Source organism: Harpia harpyja, chromosome 7 (genome assembly GCF_026419915.1).
Source record: "Harpia harpyja isolate bHarHar1 chromosome 7, bHarHar1 primary haplotype, whole genome shotgun sequence".
Classification (NCBI taxonomy): domain Eukaryota; kingdom Metazoa; phylum Chordata; class Aves; order Accipitriformes; family Accipitridae; genus Harpia; species Harpia harpyja.
The window spans coordinates 19,047,302-19,063,100 of record NC_068946.1 but is presented as its reverse complement, the minus strand read 5'-3'; the positions used below and the strand labels follow the sequence as shown (position 1 = coordinate 19,063,100).

The following is a 15,799-nucleotide window of genomic DNA, read 5'->3' as shown; positions in this document are numbered from 1 at the left end:
CTCTTCTCCCCCGCAGCTGGGAAAGAGCTCTTTGGTCTGGACACTCTTCAGAAAAGCTTGTGGATTAAGCTGCTGGAGGAGATGTTCCTTGGCATGCCCAGCGAGTTCCCCTGGGGAGATGAGATCATGCTGTTCTTGAACGTCTTCAACGGTGCCCTTATCCTGCACCCTGAGGACAGTGCCTTGTTGAGGCAGTACGCTGCCACAGTCATCAACACAGCTGTGCATTTTAACCACCTCTTCTCCCTCAGTGGGTACCAGTGGGTCCTCCCCAGCATGTTGCAGGTGAGTCACTTCCATGAACTATACGAGGGAAGACTTCTGAGTGAGCACTTTGTTATAGAACTGACTGTTAATGGAGAAACTTTAAACTGCTGAGTCCTGGTGAGATCACAGATTTTGGGGGCCCCAAGAAGACAGCAGATCAGAGTGGGATGACCCAAATCAGCATTCCTGAGACTATATTCCCTTTTCTTCTAGAATAAATGACTACATTTTCTTCTCTTCTTTATGTTAAGTAAATGAATGTCTGTTTCTCTCACTATGTACTTCCACACAGAACTGTGAAATTTCTGGAAAATTTTGGGACCTTGAGTCTCCCTCAGTGTTTTTTCCTCCAGGGATGGCTGAATAGTTGAAATATCTGGATTTGCTACTTGCTGATTGAAACTAAATTATATTCACTTCTTTAAGTATGATGATTGTATTATCTGCAATTTAAATAGCAACAGAAAATAACACTATTTATGAAAACACTCTTTATGAAAAACTGTATGTTGTCTTTTCATGTGAGTGGTGACAAATATTGGAAGTTGTAGAGGTGGATTTCTCTTCACTTTGAGGTGTACAAGTATGCCTTTTTTCCTGTTGACATTTGAGAAAAATCAGCTACTGAAAATAAAAAAACCCCACAATATAGTTCTTTTACAGAAAGATTATTTCTGAAGGGCTAGAAGACAGTATCTAAATAGAGATTTAGTATTATAATGCAAATACAGAAAAAAGTATTGTTTCTGTAAAAGAAGCAATGACTGTGACATCCCTGTGTATGTTCATTTTAATATAGTTAACAGAGCACAATAATTAGGACCACTGATGAATTTAGCTGTCTAAACAAACTCTTTAGAAACTAATATCATGCCTTACATGGTTAGGTAAGTATGTATTGAATGCAGGTCTGCAGTGTATGGGTTTATTCGTTAGAAGCAAGACATTTTGAAATCAAATAATAACTTCATTTGCAATACTTGGCAGTAACCATTCAACCCTGTGAAGGACTCTCCCTTCATTTTCACTTTTCATATTGAGAGAAATTAGTTTTGTAATTCTTTCCTGTGCCCCCTCCCTTACCAATTATTGTCAACCACTGAATTAATAAAATACCACTCTTGGGAGGCAAAAAAGCAATTCCAAAAGAAAGCTCAAGTGTTGCTGAGCTTGTTTGGTTTTGCAGACCTTCACATCTCTCTGTTCCAGGCATCCAAGATCAGCTGGGTTTTTTTGTGGTCATCACAAACAAATTCTTCTACCACTTCTGTGCTTCAACCAGCCATTAATAGCTTAATTCCTGATGCATACATGCACGTACCTCCACAGGCTCTTTTTTTTGCAGGTTTTTCCGCTTTCCTTGGTAAATGCATATACAGTTAATTATTTCCCTTTCTCAAGTAGATGAGGTATTGCAAGTGTAACAGGCCATGGTGATTGGCTGTCCTCATAAGCATGCTAGAGGCTTCTGACTGTATTAAATGTATACTAATTTCTTTAGCCTACTAGGCTACTGAGAAGTGAATACATCTCTGCAGAGGTCTCGCACACTAATAATTTTTTAGAAACCTGCAAGAGCCCTGTGCTGTAATATGAATTTTGCACTAACATAAAATCTCAGCATTACCTGTTGCCAGCAAATAGCAAAAAAATCCTGCCTACCCCCACCCCAAACCTCCCACAGACTCCTACCAGCAGAGAAGTGCAGACAGGGAATTGAAACGGACAGAATAAGGAAGCACAGTGAAGTTGTTTCTAGCAATTTTTACTGTTTACATAACTGAGAAACATCTTTGGCAACACATTGGCTGTATGGTTCAGTGGCCAGCCCTGAAGGAAATGCCACTCTAAAAAACTTAAAATATATTAAAAGTGGGTGAAACTGTCCGTGTGTTGGAGGACAGGCTAGGAGTTCAAATTATCTTGACAAACTGGAGATGCAGTCTGAAAAAAGGAAAAAAAACGGATTATGTTGATGAGGTTAGATAAGCGTAGGTCCTTACTTATGAATAATCAGCCACATAAATATGGAAGGGAAAGTAGCTGATTCAGTAGCATTTCTGCAGGACAGAATATTGGAGTTGTTACAGATCTGAAGCTAAACATGAATCAACAGTGCCCTTCTGTTGAAGGATAAAAAAGAAAATATCTCAAATGCTATTCTGGGGTGATTACACAGATTTGTATCTTGTGAAAGAAACATGGAATAACTCTGCTGCTCCAATAAGTGGCACTCTGACTTGAAGTGCTGGCTCTGTCCAGCTGTGGGCGCTGCACAAAAAGCATCAGTTAACTGAAGAGACTGCAGACTGGAACAGGGATGTACGTCTAGAAAACATGTCATGTGAGAAAGGACTGAAAGAGCTGGGATTTGATTAACTGAAAAAGGTGAAGATTGAGGAAGAAAGCACTAACTGACTTCAAAAAAGTAAAGTGCTTCTAGGAAGGAGAGGGAAGGAATCTACCTCTGATACATAGGACAGAAAAATAATGGACTAAAGCTGTGACAAAAAAGGTTCAAGCACGACAAACAAACCTTTTTTCTAAGGATGGTTTGTCCCTGAAATACATTGCCAGGGAAGGGCGGTCAAGTCTCCATCTTTAAAAACATGTTAGGCAAACCTACCAGGAATGACAAGGCTGTAGTTGATTCAGTCTGGGGCCAGGAGATGAAGAGCCCTTCCACTGGAGTAGTACTTCCATGTCCTTTTTCATTTGCTCAGGTATACGCTGACTATGAAAGCAACCCACAGTTACGCCAAGCAATTGAGTTTGCATGCCGCCAGTTCTACATTCTGCATCGCAAGCCCTTTATTCTGCAGCTGTTTGCAAGTGTGGCCCCTCTCCTGGAGTTCCCTGTGAGTAAAAGCAGTTCACTGGTCTCAGCATGGGGAAGCCTGTGTACACAGCCACCCCCCCATTAGAGATCACGAAGAAAAAGCAGCTGGAGCAGCAGCAGCACAGTTCTTGCTGAACATGCGCTTACTGCACTTGGTGTTGCACAGAAGCATTTCTTGAACTTATTTCTGCATGCTTCTGTTCATCAGCTGATTGAGCAGGATGCTGAGATAACGGGCCACTGGTATCCAGGCTAGTAAATGTGGTCTCACTTTAAATTACTGTATATAAATAGGTTATAAAAGGACAATAATGATTTGTAACTCTTTAAATGCAAGTCCTGTCCTAGAATCCAGCAATAGGAACTAAAAGCTTAATGCCAAGTTTTAGTACATGTGAACTATAAGACTGGATTATCCATGTTTTGAAATACTCACTAATTACTTTTTAACATTTTAGTGAGTTAAAGCAAGTTAATGGAATTTTGATTTGAAGTGGGACTGCCAAATCTAACTGCATATACACTGTAAGCACACACATCTTTCTCCTTCACAGGGCAGCAAAGATCTGCTCTTTCTGGGAAGTAAAGCTGTGTGCAGTTTTCAGATCATGCTTCCACTGTAGCATCAATCTGTTGATGCTAGGCTTATTGTTTGATAGCAGTAAGTTCTTGAACTACATGTGGGCCCTTTGTCAAAAAAAAAAAAAAACGTTGCCCACATCTCCAGATAAAGATTCCTGGGCTGAACACAGGCCCTCAGAAAATCAACCACGAATGTCTGTTGTTGAAACAGGATGCTACAAACAATGGAACCAGCAAAGGAGTATCAGCTCAGTGCCTGTTTGACCTGCTGCAGTCTTTAGAGGGAGATACTCCAGACATTTTGGACATCTTAGAGCTGGTGAAAGCAGAAAAGCCTCTCAAGTCATTAGGTAACAGAAAAGCACCCTTTAGTCAGTAATTCTGGTTTGTTTTTTATTGATTCAACATGCATTCGATGCAGCATGATTTGTTCAGGACCCTTTTCTTCTTCCCGAATGCAGTCATATCTGTTTCTTCTGCCTCATGAGGCTTTTAAGGTTGGCTTTATCACCACCATCCTTTTAATATTTTCTGCAGGAGGGGAATTATTAATTTATTTTTTTCCAAAGCTACTTTTTCTGTACTGAGCCTGCTAGTCTGAGACTAGCCCCTGGCATTTTGAATTTTATCATGTGTGGGTGGAGAATAAAGATGCCTAATAAAGTGTATCAGGCTGACAAGATCAGTGTCATCCTCTCCTCTGCTCCGTGTGGGCAGGAGACAAAAGCATCCTCTTCCGTGGGCAGACTATGACTAGTAAATGATGGATGCCATTCAGACATTCGACAGTGCTGAGTCCTGGGCGGGGGGTGATTTATCACAAAGCAGAATATATATGGCTGTATGATATATCCAGGACACTGTGTCTCTTGATAGTTATCCATGCAATGCAGCATTTAAGAATTTGGCTGCTTTGTGATTTGCAGGGAAGTAATTTTTGCTGATTTTTATAAGGATCTTCAACTTATTTTCCAAATTTGCACATCTTTAAATAATACTTATTTTGATGAACATGAAACCTGTCTAGCCTTAGAGTTAAAGCTTTGTTGTATACTGGGATTTTATGATGCTGCACAATTATATCACAAGTTATAATATAAAATGGTACAGAAACAGAAGGTGCTTCTTCCTCTTTGTGGATTGTAGTAAACATTTATATAAAATTTGGGGGTTTTCTGTGGAGGGTTACTCAAAGGCATCTCTGAAAATTCGCGAGTGTGTGTTGATGATGGGACTGTAGATGGTATGTTGTGTGCCTGGTATTTTCCATATGAAGATCAGAATTACCTAAAACATCTGACTTCCAAGTTCCATTATTCAAAGTGATTTACGTGCTTTAGGACCTTAACTTTGACTTGGGCTCCTGTATACCAAAGCCACTTCTGAAAATGGAACTATAGTTGTATTACTAGTATTATTCTTTGGATACTTCAGTTTCTTGGTGCCTTGCACTAATGATCCCCAAAGTAATATTTGTAGTATGGGACTTAAATGCTTTTGAAAACTTTTTCTCAAATCACTAGCAAACCAGACTCACTTTTGTGCTGGCGCCCATGTGGCTACCAGTATAGAAGGGGCTTGATTTTTTAGAAGTAAAACTGTCTTCTGCCATCAGTGGTGTATCAGCATCATTTTTAGTGCAGTGGAAACATCTAGGAAAAAGCAGAGGGAGCATAAAAATTATCATTAAGTTGACATGTGTCCTTGTCATGTGTGAGATTTTGCTTGTGATGGGTGATGTTTGAAATGGGACTCCATTAGCAGCTATAGGCCTTATGCTCAGCAATGATTTGACCTATTGAGAACTGTTTCTCACCTACTGAGTTCTTGGACAGCAGGGTGCAAATGGGAGTGCAGCATATGTTTCCTTTATATAGACAGATTTTTGTCAAAAATCAAGAGCCTATTGGGGATTGTTAACATGAGAAGCAAGGAACTGAAGAGGGGGGAAAAAGGAAGCAGCGTGCTAGCTCCTTTCACATTCAGTATGTTTGTGTGATAGTTTTCTCATATTGCTTTACTCCCTCAGACTTCTGCTATGGGAATGAAGACTTGACCTTTTCGATCAGTGAAGCCATCAAACTGTGTGTGACAGTGGTGGCCTACGCTCCTGAATCATTCAGAAGGTGCTAATCTGTTTTCTTGGTTTGTGCAGACTCAGAAAAGGCATAAAAGCTGCATATGGCATGCAAAAGCAAGGCTGACAAATGGAGGCAGAGGATATAGAAATGCATTGCAAGCACAGGGCTCCTCTGTGAGGCCAAACCTCTGCCTGTTGATACCTTTCCTAGGGCACCAGCTCTAAATCCTGCCAGCCACCAGCTGCAGCACTCAACTGGATGAGCAGCAACATGTAAGCTGTATTTCCAAGTGGGGATCGCACTGTGTCCTGCAGGTTTCTGCTGGCAAGAAGCAATAGAGAGGGAAAGGAGGCAGCTGGAAAGGGCAGAAAGACAGACAGAGTTGAGGTAAACTGATAAAGCAAAAAGTTTAGTTTCCAAGAGGGAACCAGGGAAGAAAGGAGTCTTGGAAGGGAAAACTAATATCTGCAAATGGATGACATATTCAGAAGATACCCAGAAGTTCAGGTTGGTTTTATTATTATTGTTTCATGCATCAGCTAATTTTCCCCCTGAAGTCCCTGATCCAAGAGTTTCTTTGGCCCAGGACTGCTTATCTAGTGAGAAGCAATGAAATCACAAGGCTAGTGAGAGATCCAGGGGTCTTCAGATAGAAACTTAAGCCTCTGCCTGCTGTGAGTTTCAGGATTGACAAAATAAAACAGACCAAGTATTGGTTATTTTTCCAGCCTCCAGATGCTGATGGTCTTGGAAGCGCTGGTTCCCTGTTACCTGCAGAAACTGAAACGACAAACCTCTCAAGTGGAGACTGTGACAGCAGCTCGTGAGGAGATTGCTGCTATGGCTGCCCTTGCCACCTCTTTGCAGGCCCTCTTGTACAGTGTAGAAGTTCTCACCAGGTAACCCACATGGTTCAAAGGTCTGAGCCTGCATTTGGTTATCAGTGTGGGAAGAGGGAATGCACAGGAGGTCACGATACGCAGCTTAGCTTGAGAATGGTTGAGTTTTAGACATGGTAAAATTAGTGCCGAATTTCACCAGATCACAAGCAGAATTTCAGTGCACTTGTTAGATTTAGTCTTTAGTGTGCTCTTCACCTTCCCTTTGCCAGGCCTATGACAGCCCCACAGATGAGTCGATGTGACCAAGGCCATAAAGGGACCACAACAGCAAACCATAACATGTCAGCAGGTGTGAACACCAGGTAAGTCAGTGGGCTTTTCTTTCTTTCTCATTTTTCTGAACAGCTTTTTTTTGTTTTTGAGTAAGGTAACATCTCATTGCTCAGAGTGCTTGGAGCACTTCCTCAGCTGTCTGAGGAATTAATTGCTCTAGGCACTGTGAAAGAAAACAGTTGGATAAAAAGAGCACATAGCCCAGGACTGCATTTCTGACAGTAACCAAAATCCCCAAGACTAGAATTTCTAGTTTAAAACCATGTGACTAAATAGAAGACCAGGATATCAAAATGGACAACACCCATCCTAAATGTCTTTTTCTTTGTTTCCCTTTTCGCTCTCTAGAAGTATACTGACAAAGCAACTATGTCCCTCAGTTCTCTGCTTTGCTTCTGAGTCCACTGTCAAAACAACCACGGGGCAGAACACGCTTGGATAGCAGAAGGGTCGGATCCTTCTGGCCTTATTCTGAGAGACTGAACAGCAGTAAAAGCTCAAAATGCATGTTGGTTGAGACTCAGAGAGACTGGCACCTCCTCTAATTTTCTTTTCTTTCCTTTCCCATTTCCTTTTACTTTTACTCTTCCTATGGTCTCTTTCTATCATCTTTACCTCCACATTGGTCTGGGGTTTTTTTGCAGATACAGATAGCAGAGGAGTGGGTGGAGGAGAATTTGAGCAAAAGGGAAGAATGACTGGGAATATTTTTGTTCTTCTTAAAAAAAACCCCACAAAAATAACTTCACACGGAAGAAGGAAATAAGGAAGGAAATGGCACCAGCAGACTGTAATACTGCTCCTTGGCCATATTGGCCATTCCAGTAAGGTTGCTGCAAATTAGACAAGGCCACTGGACAATTTACTCAGTCACAGAGCAAGGTTTTAAGAAATCTTGTTACAAAATCCACCCGCAAGCATTTGGGAATATGAAGGTTTTCTTTGCAGTACTGATTACTCTTCTGGGCAGCCCTGCCTTCTCCTGGCCAGGCTATGCCTTACTGTGCTTAAAATCTGAATGTTTGTGCTGACCTGGAAGGGAATTCTCCCCTAGCAAAAGCTGGAGTAGCTGTTCTTCCAGAGCAGAGTATTTCCTCTGGATTTCTCTTTTGTCTGTAACAGCTGATAGGAAGTCTGTGCACAGCCAATAGTCTAGTACAATACCATGGGCTGTATAGGACTTTAAATCAGGAACACCCTTCTGGCAAGATACACTTTCCAAGTTATTCCCTGTCTTTTTTTGTATTCAAGGGAGATAGAAATCACTCTCTGCATGGATGATCAAAGGGCTATTATGTCAATTTATAGATGTGTAGTGTACACATCTTGGTTGGTAACTCCTGGAATCAGTCTGTTATTCTTTAAGACCGATTCAGGCATGGGTGAAACACAGCTTTGACTTTCAATGCCGGATCTGAGAAGCAGATAAACCCCTTCATGATCAAGTCTGAAGTGGATATTTGCCATTTACTTCCATTGCAAGATTGCCCAGTCTAAGGAAAATAAGGTGTAATGGAAAGTAGTGCTTTATTATTTGTCTGCTCATTTTGGAGAGCAGTTAATATGTATCTGCTGACAGGCAATGTAGAGACTCCTGATGCTGTGTGACTCAGACATCTTGGTTTATGTTTCCAGATCTTTCTGATTATCAAATGTTCGGTCTCTGGTCCAAAGTATTTTTGCACTGCTCCAGGTTTCCTGCCCTTGTTTCTTCTGTTGTCTTATCGTTGCAACAGACATCTGCTAGCAACAGCAGGAGTCTCGTGATGGTAGAATGATCACTGTTCCAGCCTGGGACCTGTTAGCCAAGTGGTGCAGGGTTTGTTAATGCTTTCTCAACAAGAAGTGACAAGAAAATGACAATAAAACAAAAAAAAACCCACTGAGGTATTCTTTCCACTAGGTGAGCTCTGGCTTCATGAAACAGACCAAGCACTGGGGTGAAAATCAGTAAGAGAAATTGCTTGAAAGAGGGCTATGGTTTTTAAGCCTGAATTTTTCCTTTCATCACAAGGGCAGTAACTATAGGAATCTGCTGTTTGCTGCCAGTTGGGAGGTAAAGGCTATTCAATGTAGTCACTTAACTATGTGTTGCCACTGTTCCAGTGAGACAAGACACCATCCTGCCGATGGCGAGTATACTTCTGGGCTAAAAGAGTATCACCTTCTTTCAGAAAGGCACAGTTTAGGCACTACTAAGTTGCTGTTTAAAACCACGCTGTTTCTCTTTTTCCAGGTACCCAGAACAGGGAGCCAAACTACACTTTATCAGGTACAGTGAAATCTTCGCCCAGTCTTTCCTGACATGTGATGAACTGTTCCCCAGCAGTTTCCAGGTTCACTGGGTCCCACCCACTGTTGCTGTGACTGGCAGCCTTTTTTCAGGGGAGGGTAGCAACGGATAGTTTATATAGAAATTACTTACATTTTTAACAAGACTTTGCAGATTATAATTTCCCCCCCCTTTTTTTTTAATTGCAGATGCAACTATCTTTCTTTTCAATTGCAGCAGAAAGCATCCGTTGCAAAAACAAGTTGGAGAGTTTGTTATGATCTATCCCTGCTGTTCCACTGCATATGACACTTCCTACTTTTTCTCATTTTATATCCTCCAGGGAGAACCTTCACTTACTGGAGGAGGGCCAGGGTCTTCCCCGAGAGGAGCTGGATGAACGAATTGCCAGAGAGGAGTTCAGGAGACCGCGGGAGTCATTGCTGAATATCTGCACAGAGTTTTACAAGCACTGTGGTCCGAGGCTAAAGATTTTGCAGAATCTGGCTGGTGAGCCCCGAGTGACTTCTCTGGAGCTGCTCGATGTGAAGTCCCACATGAGGTATTCCACAGGCGTTCTGCTTTTACTTGTTCATTGCAGGGGCAAGACAAGCTCTTATTTTTCATAATAGCAGACAGAATCACTTTTTGGTAGTGTAGTTGCATGTTGCTGTCTGAAACATGCAGAGCTTGTTTTGGATGTTCATTAGATTGTACCTGATGCTGCTTGTGTATAAAGAAGGTTTCATATGCTCTCCTGTGGTCTCATTCAGATCCCCATCTCCAGTGGATGAAGTAGCTCTGCGGAAGCCCATCTGATACATCAGAATAAGTTGCAGTGAGGAGCAGAGCAGATAAGGCTGCCTCTGCAGGGCAGGGGGTGGGGAAGCTGCCTAGCTGGCTGAATACGACCTTTATCCTCTCCTGTGACACTGTGCATCAGAACCACCTGCTAACAAGCAAGAAAGGCAGAGCAACCACTGCACTGTATTGCATAAATGCCTGAAATACAGGGGAGGATGGGGCAGAAGGCATTTACAGGACCACCACCTCAGCATGTGATGCAGCAGGTGCTCAAGTCTTTTATTAAGGTGCAGTACTGAGCCCAGCTTGCTGGCTGGATGCTCACAGCAAACCATTTCACGTGGTGCTGACCTAGAAGAAGTTGGGAGTAGGGCCTTCTAAGCACTTTGGACCTGATTCTCTTCTCTGTGTTTGCTGTTCATGGTAAACACAAAGTAGCATAAGTTGCTACTGAGAAGTTTGTCCAGATGTAAAAGAAAACAAAAACTGGGACAAGAGGTCATGGACCTGATTCTGTTGTCAGTTTTTCATTCATTTTCAGGGGAAACCCCTTTCTCACATAGTACTCCCTCAGGAAACACAAGCTCATTAGAATTGTTTCACAGTAAGTTGTGTCTCAATGAAAACAGCACAGATACTCTCTGAGTGAGCCATAGTTAGCACTGTTCTGACTGACACTTGTCAGAAGGAAAACTGGGATTAATATGAGGCAGTCCTAGTGTGTCGCTTGGCAGGGGGGTCACAGGGAGACAGCTATCTGAATTCTTTTATGAGACAGAGAAATACTTCAAGATCATTCTTTGAATACAGAATAGCTAAATACCAAGAGGCATTTTTTTTATGGCCTAAGCCAAACAGTGCTCAGTAGAGTATTAACGTAAATAGGAAAGATAGCAAAGATATCTTAAGCAGTTTGGGACTGGCCTCAAAAGTGAATCAGAACCACCTTAACAGTAATTTATGTTGCTCCCTGAACCCCAAGAGGCCATTCTGGCTGTGAATTATTCCTTTCTGAGTGCTATAGTTTTTTCCTCAGGAATACCCTGTAAAGGGAGATGAAGGGTGACAGATCCTAGCAATGCACTGAGCCAGCTCTGTTCCTGCCCCTGGACCAAGGAAAACCCTCTAAAAGCTCTTCTACCTTTTACATGCATGCTCTGAAAAAAATGGCAAAGCCCCTTAGCTGGCAGATTCTGTCACTATTAGAGATCTTTGGATTCAGGCTGTCTCTATAGAATACAAAATTGTGTTTGACATTAATTTAGGTATTGTTTAACAAATGCCCCAAATTCCTTTGGGAGTTGGGAGGTGTTTTTTGTTTTGTTTGTGTGTTTGCATACAAATTGAATGTTGCTATTCCCATCCTCTGGAAAATGTTTAATAATTTAGAGGGTAATTTTAAACAAGAGATATCTGTTTCCACAGATGCATGTCATTCTTATGTAGCACTTGGCTGCAAAAAAACTGAAAACCTGATGGACATGGCTGCTTTTGCAGTGCCACCTTTACATTTTTGACAAGGAACACAAGCCTCAGAAATCAATACATCTGTTTAGCTGCATTACAAACTCCATGACTTTTAGCAATAGAAGCCTGAGATAAGAACTTTAATCTTATGTTAGAAACAAAGGTGAGAGTCTCAGGAAAGATTATGTCCTTGGTTAGAACTGTTGGGATTTTTTTCATTATTTCAATGGGAGTGAGGAACATGTGTCTGATGAATGAACTTTTTATTTAGTGTGGTAAAGTAAGGGGCTTGCTTCTTTTTACTATCCTAGTCTTAAATTTGTATGTAACATCAGAATGCTCTAGTGTACTACCCAGAAGTTATTTGCAGTTTAACAGTAATGGGGGAACTTCATTTCTACATGTTTTTTAAAAGATGAGTTTCACAAACTTAAATCCACATGTACAGAAGGTGTTATTGATATATTTTCTGGAAAGATACTTTCTTGTGAGATTTCTGTGAAGCAGAGTCTCAGTACACAGTAGTAGCTGGCAAATACTGCATTCTTTTCAAGAGAGAAGGTCTTTCATGGTCAAAGGTTACAGCAGTAAAACTGAGGGACTGATGTGCACAAGATAATGAGTTGTGCTCTGATTCTCTTGGATTTCTCCTGGAAAGTGCTAGCAATAACTGCTTTCTTGGGCTTGGAACCCGACCTGCTTTATCATAGTTAGCCCTAAATAAAAATGAACGTCATCTTGATTCTTACTGAAATTCATTTCATAAGTATGAGGGAAATGACTGACAGGATTTAACCGCTGTAGGAAAAAAAACTTTGTTCTAAGTAGAGAGAAGATTTACCAGAATGTGATGTGACAGCCATGGTCTTGGGAGGCTGACAGATGCCATTTCAGAGACTTCAGAAAATAAGAGAATATGCTAGTCACTTCAGACAGGATTCATCTCACCCAATTTTAGCCATTTAAAAGTTAAATGTTTAGTCTGCAAAAGTCATAAAGATCTTTTTGGACCCAGTGAAAAGGGAGATGCGCATTCAATGAGCTGTTTATCCCAGTATTTCAGGAAGATAAGAATTTCCCTGGTTGCTTATTTCTGCATGAATGGAGCAAGAAGATTAATTGAGATTGATGTCTCAAGTTGGATGAGATCGATCTTGCACTTTATAATGCATAAGAAAGTTTTCATATACCATTATGTGCCACTGATATTGTATTGCCAAAAAGAAGCATAATTATATGATAATTTAAATTTCACACTGCTTAAGAAAACACACCTACTCCATAGTAGGACAAAGTAGTTGTAAAAAGTAATAATAAAGAAATACTGGATAAAGAAACACTTTTATAGCACTTTTGGTTAATCTGAGGAACTCGTTGCCCTTGATATTGCTAGGCAGATTTTAAAGAGAATAGAAATATGTTCCATTAGTTGAAGGCATTTCAGAAGAAGCCCCCACAACACGATTAGGATTGTACTGCAATCGCCCACTACAAAGTCTATTGATGTTTCCGGGAGCGTACAGGTTTCTATCCCTTTTATTAGTAGATGTAGCTTTATTACTTGTCTTTGTCTACTGCAAATATTCAAGTATTTCAGTAGTCTTTGTCAGGCTGTAAGTGTAAGTTAAATGTTGCCATGGTATTTCACAGTCAATACAGAAAATGCCATCGGTGAGGCCATCTGGGAGGGTTAGAAGAAGCAACAGCAACACAATCTGTAGAGGTGTTAGGAGAAACAAATCAAAGCTGCAGGGAGTAATCATACAAAATACATGTTGTGTAATGGCACATTATTTTTAAAATTTAACACCTGAAAATTGCACAGTGAGACCTCTTAAAGTGGTGATGCTGAAAAACAAGCACAAACCCAAACCAGATCACTCATTAATTGACATGCAGGTGATGTCAGGGCTGTATTTCACAGGCATTTGCAATGTTGTAATCTTACTAACAGCTCAGGTACTTTGTTTTTAGCTACACAAATCTGTGATTCCTGATGTTCATTTGGTCCATTTAATATCAATGTAAAAATCTTCTTTAGACCATTCACGTGTACATAAATATAAACAGTGATTCCAGCAAAAGAATCTTAAGAGACCAGGAGCTGTGGTATCGAGTCTAAGAGCTTAAATAGCAGCACATTTGACTTTTGCATCTTTTTCTTTTTACTAGGCTACTGAAGATTTATCTGTTAGTTCATTGGCATGTGTGGAGAAATGCAAGTTGTATTTGATTTTCCTCTTAACAAACCCTGGTTTTAGATTGGCAGAAATCGCACATTCCCTGCTGAAACTGGCACCTTATGACACGCAGACAATGGAAAGCCGAGGTCTCCGGCGCTACATCATGGAGATGCTGCCCATCACTGACTGGACAGCTGAGGCGGTGAGACCTGCCCTTATCCTCATCTTAAAGAGATTGGATCGTATGTTCAATAAAATTCACAAGATGCCTACTCTGAGGTGAGCAGGTATAATGGAAACCCTCTGGGGTCCGTTTCTGATGTTGCAAGCCTTGAAGTGTGGGTATGTCATCTAACTAAACTGTCATGTTGCAGTGAACCTTTACAACATATCAGAAAATGAACAGATGTTTTTATCTCTGTAAGTGTGCATTTATGTTGACATTCTTGTTGTGTCTTCTGGTAGCCAGAGAAGAAATGCATGGTTATTAAGAACTACAGAGAGAACTTCCAGAAATCTCATTTTGCTTTCTCCAAAATAAGTCTTCAGATTTGTACCATCTCACTACCCTCTTTATTATTTTAGCTGTGAGTTGAGAAGATTAATTTTATTTTTTAATGGAAAGTTAAACTGTAGTAAGAGTATTTCTTGCCTTCTCATGAAAATACTGTTATGTTCTCTGTAAAGATAAAAATGGTATGGAGCTATGCAGTAGCTTCTGAATGCTCCTTAGTAAAGGGAAGAGAACTGCAGTGATTGCATCTAGTCAGTGACTAGTGAAAGCCTGGTGCATCACATAGTAGCATTATAGTACAGGCTTTGTCAACTTCAAGAATTATTCAATATGCAGCATTCCTACCTCAGAGGCAGTGATACAAATCCAGTCTGGGTAGCATAACATGTCTCAGCCCTGTGGATTTTCCAGTGATCTGAGTAAAAAGAGTCATTGGTCTCAGTCACCCTCATGGGCATATGTCCTCAACTGCTTGAATCAGTCACTTTGTTGGCAGTCTCAGCTGAGAAGCCAAATGATGTTAGAGAACATCAGAATTTAGGACTCAGACACAAAACTTTAGGTCCCAGCAGGAATGATATGTACCCAACTAAGATGGAGCAAATAATAGGGAGGTGAACTCTTCCTTCTGGCATCACTATCTATCACTTTCCTTTGGCTAACAATTTGCTTTAAGAAACTTCTGCCCTTTTAGGGAATTTAGAGGCAGAAATTTTGATGCTTCTCCTTCCTGTTGGTCTGATTCTTTGCCCTGTCTTGCCTGCTTCTCACTTATTCTTTCTTTTCTCGCTCATAATTTCTTCCACCTCAAAGGCAGCTTAGTGGTCTTCCTGTTCCTGAAGGTCTTTCCTCTTTGTGTAAGCTGAATGAATGCTCATCAATTAAAATTCCCTTCATATTCTCTCTGTCTGTGCCTGTACCTATGCCTGGCTGAAATTGCTCTTCCATGCACAAAGGGACAGAGACAGCAAAGCCACTGGACCAAATGCAGCAACTACATATACGCATCATTGGGCCAAGAAGTCTCTTAGAGATGGGGCTCGGTGCCAGACCCCAGGAGCCATCCATTGGGGTACTCACATCAGAATCTTATACGCTGCCTCCTGTGAGCACCCCACTCCAAAACCGGTGTCTGATGGGAGTAGCATACGTGTAAGAACAAGTACAAGAACAAACTACTATTCTGGAGATTTAGGAACAGTGCATGCTGAAAGATGAGATGTATGTTGGTCTGCATAAGAACTTACATAGTGAACACTTGATCCCCCCTGTGTCTCTAAGAAGTCCACTGAGGAGCTTGGCTAGGATATTGTTTAGTCTTGAGCTAACAAGTTATGCAAGCCTCGTCTTTCTGTCCCAGTAAGTGCACAGTCAGATGTTCTCTTGAGAACTCTACTTACTCCAGAGAGTCAGGCCCTGAGATGAAGGGTGTGAACCACCTATGCTGTGTTTGCTCATGATTAGGAGGGACTCCATTCAGCATCTGTCACAAGCCCTAAAAGCTGTTTTGGTGGAAAAAGCAAAGTGTCAGGGAAGAAAGGATCTGGAATGAAGGACTTTGGTGTTGGTAGGGAATGAATCAGCCCTCCTGCATAGGGTGAGGCAGGTAAAGATT

At 41.2% G+C, this 15,799-nt stretch overlaps 1 protein-coding gene across 15 annotated transcripts in view; it reads left to right on the top strand.

Moving 5' to 3' along the window:
- Positions 1-15,799, top strand: part of UNC80 (unc-80 homolog, NALCN channel complex subunit) — a 136,171-nt gene that overhangs the window by 93,931 nt on the left and 26,441 nt on the right. For all 15 annotated transcript variants that reach the window (XM_052792236.1, XM_052792231.1, XM_052792235.1 and 12 more), the window contains 9 exons: positions 17-285; positions 2,991-3,125; positions 3,900-4,038; positions 5,718-5,814; positions 6,498-6,668; positions 6,881-6,973; positions 9,181-9,216; positions 9,560-9,778; positions 13,749-13,949. In XM_052792236.1, coding sequence (XP_052648196.1) covers positions 17-285; positions 2,991-3,125; positions 3,900-4,038; positions 5,718-5,814; positions 6,498-6,668; positions 6,881-6,973; positions 9,181-9,216; positions 9,560-9,778; positions 13,749-13,949 — 1,360 coding nt within the window. The remainder of the gene's footprint in view (positions 1-16; positions 286-2,990; positions 3,126-3,899; positions 4,039-5,717; positions 5,815-6,497; positions 6,669-6,880; positions 6,974-9,180; positions 9,217-9,559; positions 9,779-13,748; positions 13,950-15,799) is intronic.